Below are 10,812 nucleotides of genomic sequence, written 5' to 3'. Positions count from 1 at the left end.
CGGGAGTGCTGCCCTGGCCCTTAGGAGACAGAGGTGGATCCCAACACTGCCATCCATCAGCTATCCCCATCCTCTTCCCTCTTGACCTCTGGTGCAACTCTGGGCCACAGGTTTCCTTCATTGTCCTCCTGCAGACTCCCTTTCTGCATCACACTGGAAAAGACACTGTAAATATATTCATCTCCATTGTCTCGTGCTTTATTTAGGTCAAATTTCTAAGGGATTGGATCTGCCACCATTTCCCTGGCGGGATTGTTCCAGAATCTGATAGATCTCACTCTGGGAAATTATACTTCCTGCTGCCCACCTTTCATTCCCGTTTCATCTCATTATGGCAAAGCCTGTGGTTGGATTTGTAGGAGCTCCTGGGTCTCTGACCAGGTCCTTCCTGCTGAAACCAATGGTATCTGTGGTGAACAGACTGATGGCAAGTGCTCCTGGCTTGGAGTGGCCTTCCTGGCCACCCTGTTCCCCTTGGAGGGACACTGCTGCTGTCCTGCTTACCTGATGTCTCCAGAAGGGGTTAACCGTCCCTGGGAACTCCAAGTTCCTGATCCAGCTCCCAGCCTGGAGTACCCACTGAAGCCAGAGCAAAAGCTCACATCAGGGGTGGGAGGAAGCTGTAATCCCACAGTTGTGCTAATATTTGGATCAGGAGCACTCAGTGCTTAAATGTCTCTCGCAGACGGCTGAGAGTGTGTTTTGCTAAAGCAAACTGCAATTACATTTAGTATCTTCAATTTAGCTTGACATGTTGCCTCTAGAAGGAAGAGATGCATTGTATTCTGAGCTCTGCAGCTCAGGCAGTGTCTCTGACCCTCTCTTCTCTCCTCTGGAGCCCCCCAGACCCTCTCTTGGGCTGCCTGGCAAGGAGAACAGAGCTGAGGGCAGCAGGGAGGAGCTGCTGATGCACAGCTATTTCTGTCACAGAGCATCGTCCAGCACTGACCATAGAAATGAAGCTGGAGCCCTGCAGAGCAGAGCAAGTCCAGGAGCAGAGGCCAGTCAGGAACAACCCCTTGACTGCAGGAACCAGAGGAGGTACAGGGAAGGCAGCACTGACAGGCTGCAGCTCTGCTCCTATCTGGGGCAGCAGAATGAGGGAATTTTCCCCAAGCTGAGAGCTCACCTAGGATTTGGACTTGGATTGCTTTTCACTGTCTTCAAAGAATAACGGTAAAATTAACACATCCTCTCTATTGTCCATGCAAAGGTGAGGGTCTCCTCCTTCTCAGGGAGGAGCAACAGACTGGAGACAAGATGGTGAGCTACATCAGCTTTTGCTTCCTCCAGGAAGTTGGTTTTGATTCAGAGATGTTAGATGAGCTGATAACAACTGGTCAATGCAGCAATCAATCTCCTCTCTGGTTCCACACACTGATGCTCATAGTGGCCTTTTCCCACCACCTTCCCCTCTCCCTTTCTCGTTGCAGTTCTCAACTTTTACAGTGCACGAGGCCATGAAATTTCTCATTAGCCCAGTGTTATACTAGACCTGGGGAACAGCCATGCCAGAAGTAAAGATCCCCTTGGGCTCGTGGTGAGGAGCAGAATCCCTCACGGGTCAGCCAGTAGTCCCCTAACACACCCTCACCTTGTCCTCCGGGTTACTTGCAGGAATATTTCTGTTGCCAATGTTTTCCATGATAATTCTTTCAAATCGCTCATAGCTTAAACCAGTTTTTCACCACAGTTCTACCCCACAGTCCTCACAGACAGCATCCACCACATGTGGGAGGAGCAGATCCTGGACCATCCTTTCAAACATTCTCACTGGAAGCTAAAGAGAAAACAGGAGGGTGTGGATAAAGTGCCTTAAGACAGAAATCTAAGGTGCCTCAGAAGGTCAAGAGGGTCTCCCATAGGTTCCACTGCATCCATGAGGAATTCTCAGGTATCCCATGTAGTTGCTGGGATACAACATTTCTGTGTTTAGATATCCAGTCTGTCCCTGGCTTTCTGGCACTCCAGGGATCCACAGGAGTTGTGTGTGTGTGTTTGTCTAGACCTCAAAGATAGGGCGGCTCTGGGTTTTTACAGAGAGTTTAAGCAATGGGAGTGCTGATTCCTGGAAAAGCTGATGGCTGGCAGGACCCAGGAGTTTTCTGGGCTGCTTGGTGTGAAACATGTTTTCAAGTCCAGGGTGAACGTTGAACATGAGGAAGAGCAAAGCACTCCGGGAAAAAAGGCAAATACCTCCACAGCGGAGTATCACCAGAGCGTGGCTGGATCTGGATCACACAACCCCTGCTATCCCAGAGAACATTGTGAAGGGGAGATAACTGCAGTCATCACTGTCCAACATTTAGGGATGAAATTAGGGATCCACAATTAGGGATGAAAGGACTCGCTGGTAGGTGCCCGTGGTGCTTTGGTACTTGCTGGTGCCTAACTGGTTCCCAAGACTGCACATTTTCAACCTGCTCCTCTTTGTAAGGTCTGGGGGCACCTGAAAGCACCTGAAAACACATCTGCCTGGGCTTGTTGGAGATCCTGCTGGCAAAGCACCCTCCCATCCATTCCTGGTGTTTCTCATCATTCTGCCCAGCCAGGCTCAAAGGCACCTGGATGTGGAGGGTCCAGGTGTCCCACCAGGTGGCATAATCACCCTGGGCTTGGATGGCCTGTGTGACTGGTGGGGAAGGAAGTGTGGGAGGTGGGAGGGAGAGGGAGGAATGCCACTGTCCTTGGCCTATCGTCACTCTGTCACAGTCAGTGTCTAAATAAACGCCGTCAAGCTCCAAGCAGCGGCTGGGGTACGCCCAGAGGAATTCACCAAAGTCAGCATCTAAATAAGGAAACCCTGGACTTGGAGAGCTTGTCCGTGGTGTGTGTGTGGAAGCAACATCACCACAAGGAGATCCCTTCCCCCTGCCTTCCCTGCATTTGCTTTCGCTTTGCTCCTGAACAAACGAAGACAACAGCTGTGTTATTTAACGGTGTGTGTTTTACTACCAACAAAGAATGGGCCTCTAAAACAGGCAAAATGCTCTGTGCCCTTCCAGGGAAATGTGGAATTGCAGGTTTGGCCAGGATGATCCAAACAGTAAAAGTGCAGCTGGAGCATTAAAAGAGAGTTGATGGCAAGGGTGGTTGGCTTTGGCTGGACTCACTGGAATGGTGATCAAAAGGACAATTATGCTGCTTTAGGAGCTGAGCCATTTGCCACATATTACTGTAAAGGCAAACCTTAAGGATTGCTGGATATTCAAAGAAGTGAATACAAAGCAAAAAAAAAAACCAAAAAAAAAAAAAACCCAAAAAAAAAACCCCAAAAAGCTCTCCATTGCTACTGTTTTTCTGAAGGTCACTCAGATACCATAACCATTGCTTCCCAGTGAAAACCTTGGATGCCATCCATGAGCAGAGGTTATCTTGTGCTGAGCGAAGGAGATGAAAGCAGCTCTGGGGGCCAAATTTGAGCTGACCGGGAAACAGCCACTGTGGGTACCAGAAGGGATGAAACCACATCAGTGCACAACTGCACACGTGCTCAGCCACAATATTTCCCCTGCTCTCAGCTGACTGCTGGCATTTACCTCTTTGAGCTGCCTTGACCCCAAATTTAGTGTAGGCAAGTGTTGAATCTGGGGAAAAAAAGAGCGAGTTGAATATTCATGCTGCGGTTGTGAGGAAAGTTATGTGGAGAATAACTCTGACATGAATGACACAACACATCCAACATCTTGTCTGCAGCACTCAGCAAGAACAGATGCAGGGAGACATTAGGACTGCAAGGGAGGCAGGCACTTGCTGGTCTATACTGCTGCCTACTGGTGGCTGCAGGGCCAATATCCAAGAGCCCTTGGCAGGAGCAGTGTCCAAATGCCAATACGCATTGGGCTACTGGACACAGGGCCTTGGACAATCATCAGCATGGATTTCTGCTGGCCTCTTCCTGCTGGCCTTGGTTTGGGAGGTGCTTTTTCTGATGCCCTTGGTGAGCCACTTGAGTTTTGAAATTAGTTGTTCTTATCCATTGTGAATGTGGTGCTCTCAGGAAAAGGAGGAATGCAAAGTTGGCCTTTGCCTTTCCTCACAGCCTCTGCTGTGGCTGACAGTGACAGGACTGCTCTGACTGCTTTGTTCTCTTTGACTTGAGGTGGAAGAGTTGACATGTCAGCTGGCAGCCTCCAGGGAGATGCAGGAAACAATTGTCCAGAGAGCTCAGCAAGATGTGAGGGAGGCCCAGGAACAATCCAAGCAAAAGGTGTTGGAGGTTGAGCATCTGCAAAAGATGCTGGAGGAGGCAGAAGATCAGAACAAGGTGCTGCAAGGGAAACTGCAGAACCTGGAGTCAATGGGAAGATGCAGCACGCCAAAGTTCAGAAGGGCAGACTTCCTTGAATGCCCTAGAGAGGGAAAAAGCCAGGTAAATGAAAGCCTGTGGGACTCTGCATTGTGAGGAATGGATTCCCTCCTTGCACCTGCCAGAGGCTCTGGCAGCATTTCCCTAGTGGCAGAATTCTGAACTCTTTTTGCAGACACATCTCCTTGTCTGGATGTTGTGTTTCATTTTCTTTTAACCTTTCAGTTACAGGTTTTTCTGAAGACAAAGGTTTTTGGAGTAGCTCTTTCCCTCTAGGGGTGTGTTCTGTTGTTAGGTGGGTGTGTTAACACTGGCCCAGCTGCAGCTTAAGGGGCTGGACATATCCATCCATAAGTTGGGTCCAGTAAGTTGAAGCCTTTGGGATCTGGATCAGCCCTGGCACCCTGATGCCTTTGCTTGGCAGAACCATCTTAAGGCCCTGGTTTCTGATCTAAGGCAGATTCTCCTCAGAGGCACCCAAGAAACAAGAGGGTCTCTGTTGCATTGTTCCTCATCAAATGCCCCCAGGCGCCTGCAGGGTGGTGCCTGTGGAGCAGGGTCCCTGCTAGCCTCCACAGTGCACAGGCATTACTGACTGTGCAAAGAATGCAAGGAACAAGACCAAGGTTAGTGCGGCTTCGTTCTCTCAAGGCAAGCGGCACGCCTTAAAGCCGCAACCAAAAGGCGAGCCGCTGCGCCGAGCGCTGGCCGGACACGCCACTTCAGTGAAGCCTGCTGGCCGGACGGTGAAGTTGAGGGGGACGGAGGCAAGCAGGAACCAAAGCGGAGATAAAGAAATGTAGGCGCTTGAGTCCAGAATCCAAGGGTTTATTGGCAGGTAGCTGGCAGGGGAGGACACGAGGGATGGAGAGGTACAAGGATCTGGGGCTCAAGAGCCTCGAGCACACCGAGACACTGGCTTGAGGGGGGAGGAACAGGGAGCGGTTTGCATCAAGGGGCCAATCAAGGGAGGCTTTAGGGGAGACAGGCGGGGATACTGAACAATGAGGATACGGTGGGGGAGGGTACAATTTTCAAAAAACCAATGGGGGAGCCCGGCTGGGGAGAACAAAGAGGAACTTTCCAGAAGGACAACCAAGTAGGGGATAGGGGAGGGAAGATGTGCAGCGCCAACGAGCTCACTGCCTGGTGCATATGCATGACGCCAGCCACAGGGTGTCCCGTGTGTGCACCACTAGGTCAATCTAACCGAGGCCTCACTTCACACCCAGCCCTCTTCTTCAATGGCCACTGCCCCTCCTGGTCGCTCATGCTCGTTTGGGCAAGAGCCACTGCTACAGGCTAGGGGAACTCCTGCAGCTGATCAAGCCCTTTCAGTCTTCATTGCTGCAGGACTCTTCTTGCAAGAAGAAGAGCAAGAAAAGGCAGGGCACTCTTGCTTGCCTGGAGGTTTCTGCATCTCCAAGTCTCTGTCGCCACTTCTCCTATTGGCCTTTGTTTCTCTCCCGCTGAAAGTAGGATGGGTGCTGATAAATCTTAGGTAACTTCCCAGAGATACCCTTGCTTTCAGATGCTTCTTTTCCTGCCTGGACACACAAGATGGGGGAATGAAAAATGTCTCTTCCATGTTAACCAAAGCTTCCACCCTTGGAGCCTGGCTAGTCAGAAGAGAATTGTTCCTCTCCCCTAACAAATCCATTGCAAGACTTTGTTAGGTCTGTATTCACATTCTCATCTCAAGAAGAGGGCAGGGCATGTAGGCAGGAACTCCCCATTCTGTCATGAATGAAAGCAGAGTGGGCAAATGCTGGGCTGTTACTGCAGGGGCAACAAACAGCCAAGTTGTTTTGACAAAGCTCATCAGACAGAGCAGTTTTCCCTGAGGTGTTGCAAGTGCTCAGAGTTTATAAACTGTGATACCATGAAGTAAAGAGTTGCATGCTTCTCTTCTAGGCTGATTCTGTCTCTGGAGGAAAAGAATCTGTGCCTCAGAATGCTGGAGGAAAAGAACCTGGCACTGAGCAATCAGTTGGCTGAGTTTGCATTAGCTCTTCACCAGGCCAAAGAGCTTTCTTCAAACCGCAGAGCACAACTGCAGGAGCTCAACACCCAGGTAAGCTGTGCCCTGGCATCCTCTTCTCCAGGGACACACAACACCACATTTGGTTGGAGGCCCCAACTGCTTTCTGCTCCCAGAAGAATTCAGTGTTGCCATGTCCTGCTCGGAGCTGCTGCTGCTCCCTGAGGCCAAGGCTGGATCTGGTGTGTGCTGCCGCCGATATTTTCCCTCATTCTCTCCCGAGTCCCAGCAGGAAATGTGGGAGGGGAGGCAGCAGCAGACTCCTTTGGAGCTTCTCCATCCCTCTGTTAGCAGTGTTATCTCAGATGGAGTTGGTGCCTGTGCCAGGCACTGAGCAATGTGGGGACACAGACGTGGCTATGGCAGGCAGAGGAGGGCACTTCCACCTCAGCCAGTTCAGCTGGTGTTCATAGCTGCACCCTCAGGGATGCCCATTGCCTCCCTTTCCCTGGTTTGAGTTAATTTGTCTCCATTGGAATCCTTGGTCCTGCACCTTCTCTTTTGGGCATGTTTTTTGCTTGTAGTCATTTCTCCTTTGTTGCTCTCCCTACTGCCCAGTGTGTTGCCTCAGGAGCAGCCCTGTCCCTGAGGCTCTGTGCATCCATCTTCCAGATCTGGTCCCTGCTGGAGTCAGTGCTGGAAAAGAAGGCTGCCCAGGAAACTCAAGAGAATCAGCTGCAGGAAGCTGAGGTGTCTGAGCTGCGTGTGAGGCTCCAGAGCTCTGAGGAAACAATAGACTCCATGGCTGTACAGTGTAAGGCCTTGGAGCTGGAGCTGAGGAACACACAGGCTCAGAGGGACAATCTCATGGCTCGCAATCAGGAGCTGCAGAAGGCCATGGATGAAAGTAAACAAGGTACAGCTTCTCCTCTCCCACCCACTGCCCCATCCTGTCTCACCAGCAGGGATCTCTGATGCCACACAGAGGAAAAGGGCAGTGCCCAGAGATGGCAGAAGGGAAAATCAGCCAGCAGGAGATTTATCCATCCAAGTGCCAGAGAATGATGCTGTGGCTGGCAGTGCCATCTGGCTGTGCTGTGGCTGATCCTGTGCACAGCTGGTGCCTTTCAGGTGCTGTGTCTGTGCTAAGGAGCTGTAGCTGGATGCCTCAGCTCGATTCCCCCAAAGTCCAGGCTCTGCCAGAGCCTCCAGGCTACTGGCCTCTCTGGGGCAGGGCTGCACAGGCATCCCTGCTCCTTTCCCTGCCTTTGACTGCTCACTCTGCACAAGCCCAAGAGCAAACACACTTTCATATTCCTCTCAACCTTGCCCCTTTCATTCCTGCTTTTTCTCTACCTGGGAGTTTCCTTCATTTCTGTCAGCTTTGGAAGCCCCTGGGGGCTTAGGGCCTGGCAAATACAGGCAGGCAGAGAAGACAGTGCTGTTGTCTCTGCAGGATGCTCATCAGTTTGCCTTTGCTTTGCTTTTCCTTCTCTCCTTCCCCTTCCCTGCTGCAGCGATGTGGAGGACAGAACACCAGAAGATACCTCTAGAAATTGCCCTGAAGGAAGAGGCCATGGCACAAAAGGAAGAGGCTGTGTCAGGAGGTGGCATTTATGCAGATGAAATTAGAAAACCTGGAGAAGGAAAGGAAGGATGTGCTGGTGAGAATGGCCAATGCCATGAATGACCATTTCTTAGCTGTTTGGACCTTGTGTAATATTTCTGAGGAGCACCTTTTTCCAGTTTAACTTTTCTAACTGCATTCCTCTGAATAAGGAGGAAAAGATGATGTTGTAGTCCTGTCAAACCCAGTTAGGGTTGCAGTTGCTGATTTTCCTCCATGCTGGAGTTTTATTCCCTAGAAGCTTTAATTCTCAGTGTCCACACTTGTCTCTGTGGACATTGCATGGTTTAGGCAATTCCTCATGTCCAAACTCATGTTCAGATTTCTAAATATCTGGAGCAGGAACAAGGAGGGAGAAGACCAAGATTGCTGTTAATAGAAAGGTTGCTCGGCCTTGGCCATCTGAGAGCAGCCAGTGGGGAGAAAAGAGAGAAAAGCAAATTGCTGATCCAGATAAGGATGTGTCTCTGCAAGAGGAGAACTCATCCTGAGTGCCAGCAGAGAATGACAGACTGTCGTGGGTTTGAGACAGGACCTTGCCAGGAGGACGCACGAAAAAGGGCAAACAGGCTTCAAGCTTAAAGTTGCAAAAGGTGATTTAATTATCTAACAGAATTGGAGGATAAATGCAAGGCAAAAATAAACTTTTCATACACCATTTTGTTCACTGCCCCCTCCCTCTTACGAACCTATAGTATTCACCCCCTTTCCTCCTTTACAATCCAGAAGCCGGGGGGGGGCAGGGTGTGGGGTCTCTTTTCAGTCCACAGAGCAGATTCTCAAATTTACTCATCACCACAATTCTTCTACTACAAATACTCTTTATCTCTACTTGTTTCTCTCTCTCTCTCCAGACAGTTTTCTGCTCTCACCCCCACCCTCTTAAAAAGCAGTCTCTGCACTCACCCCCCCCCTTCCCTCTTTCCAAACCATCAACACAGACAGGGGGCAGGTTGAGGGGTCCTCTGGTCAGTCCAATCAGGAAAAGAGGTTCTCTACTTAGCCAGGGGTCCTTCCCACGAGAGACAGTCCTCTGAGAACTTCTTTGGCGTGGGTCCAATCTCACGAGCAACATCCCGCCCGAAATTCTGCTGCAACATGAGTCTTTTTGTCCATAAGGTGCTGTGCAGACTCTCCCAAGCTGAGGCCAGGCTGCTTCCATCCCAGGAGCAAGGCCTTTCTCTCTCTTGCAAGGCTTTTGCAGTTTTAACTCTTAAATGAGACTCTCACTGGTTCACAGTCTTTTCCAGGCATCCACCTACCCTTCTGGCATGGGCTGTGGGCAGAATTTCTGCACTCCTGTGGACTCCATGGGCTGCAGGGGGACCTCCTGCCCCCCCATGGCCTTCACTGTGGCTCGCAGAGTGAGGTTTTCAGCTCCAACACTGGAGCACCTCCTCCCCCACCTTCTTCACTGACCTTGGCACTCTCCATGCTGTTCTCCCTCTACATATTTTCACCTCCACCTCCTCCTCCTCCAACTACAAAGAAGTGAAAGAAGTGCGCGCCTGGTTTGTTTTGAATTTTTCTTAAATATATTTTCACAGAGGCATAACCAGCACCTCCAATTGGCTCAAACTTGGCCAGCAGCATGTCCATCACCTTCAGAGCCATCAGAGATTGGCTCTGCTGGACTTGATGTAAAAACTTCCAGAACTTGCACTCAGGACACACAGGAGCCATCTTTGTGCCACACCCCACCCCTCAGACACCTCCCTAGGCCTACTAGAACAGCTTCTGAGGGGTCCAAATTTCTCCTAGATGTTAAAAACACTTCACTGATGTTTTGGGCCAATCAAAACCACCACACAGACTGATCTGGCCATTGCTGCCACAAGAGAGGACAGTGGGGCTCTTGGGGATGGTGCCATGGAAACTCTACACAGGAGAGGTCAAAAACCACTCCTGTCACCCCAGCGCCAGGGAATGAAATGCTGGGGGTGTTTGCTCTTCCCTTTCTCCCTGATGGAGAGCACATCCTCACGGCACTGCCTAAATCCTGCTTAGGGAAGACTGAAATGCTGGCTGCAGTTCTGGCAGCTCCTCCCCAAAGGAACACTCGAGTGGAGCTGCAAGAGGTTGGGGAAGGGCAGAAGGAAGCTGGGATGGGCTGAGGAAGCTGGGAAAGAGGCAGCGTCAAGGGGAGCCCAGCAAAGGTCTGCAGCATCCCAAGAGGCAGGGAGAGAGGGGCAGCCTGTGCCAGCCCCTGGGGCAGGAGTCCAGATCTGGGATGAGAAGCAAAGCGAGAGATGGAATGAGTGGCTCTCTTTGTCTGTCTTTTGCAGCTGGGACCCGGGGCAGGAGACTGGAGCAGGTGGGATCCAGGGTGCTGGCCAGCACATCTTGACCGCTCCAGCACTGCCTCGCAAACCCGCAGCAGTGCACCTGCAGCTTCCACCCGGGGGACTCCAGACTCTGCAGCACCTGAGTGGAGCCTTGGGCGTCTCTCGGGTGGCCCCGCTGCGCTGGCAGCTGGCCATGAGAACAGCGGCAACAGCAGCGGGACAGCCCTGAGTGTTGAAGGGAGCAGCCCAGAGCCCTCCTGCCGCTCCGCTCTGCTTGTAAATAGGGGCAAAGTATAAATACTGTAAATTGAAGTAGGAGTAGAGTGTAAATACAGTTATTTTGTAAAAATATATCATTTCCTTTAAAACTGTAAATATACCAATGCTTGATAGGAAATGTTCTTTTCCGGAAAAGATCAGACTTGCTTCTCTCTGGCCCGGTGAGGTTCTTGCCAGCTCTTGTGCTATTTTCTGTCCAGAGGCCTGGGCTGTTCCCTGTTATGTGTCTTGGCTTGAAAGACAGGTGTCTGCTAAGAAAGGTGGAAACCTCCCATAGAACACAGAATGTGGCCCCCCCTTCCCTCCTAATTATTGTAACTTTGGAATCCAG

General features: G+C 51.0%; 1 protein-coding gene across 1 annotated transcript in view; it reads left to right on the top strand.

Annotated features, from left to right (window-relative positions):
* The window catches only part of LOC146428868 (uncharacterized), a 23,327-nt gene extending 12,832 nt beyond the window's left edge, over positions 1 to 10,495 (top strand). Inside the window, exons 2-6 of the mRNA XM_085079339.1 lie at positions 4,068 to 4,372; positions 6,224 to 6,383; positions 6,963 to 7,206; positions 7,808 to 7,954; positions 10,203 to 10,495. Coding sequence (XP_084935465.1) covers positions 6,264 to 6,383; positions 6,963 to 7,206; positions 7,808 to 7,954; positions 10,203 to 10,264 — 573 coding nt within the window. The 5' untranslated portion in view covers positions 4,068 to 4,372; positions 6,224 to 6,263 and the 3' untranslated portion in view covers positions 10,265 to 10,495. The remainder of the gene's footprint in view (positions 1 to 4,067; positions 4,373 to 6,223; positions 6,384 to 6,962; positions 7,207 to 7,807; positions 7,955 to 10,202) is intronic.
* Positions 10,496 to 10,812: the final 317 nt, after the last annotated feature.

The sequence above is a fragment of the Lichenostomus cassidix genome, chromosome 20 (genome assembly GCF_008360975.1).
Source record: "Lichenostomus cassidix isolate B80296 chromosome 20, HeHo_3.0, whole genome shotgun sequence".
NCBI classification, from domain to species: Eukaryota; Metazoa; Chordata; class Aves; order Passeriformes; family Meliphagidae; genus Lichenostomus; species Lichenostomus cassidix.
Note: the sequence above shows the minus strand (reverse complement) of the source record. Positions and strands in the feature narration are given on the sequence as shown.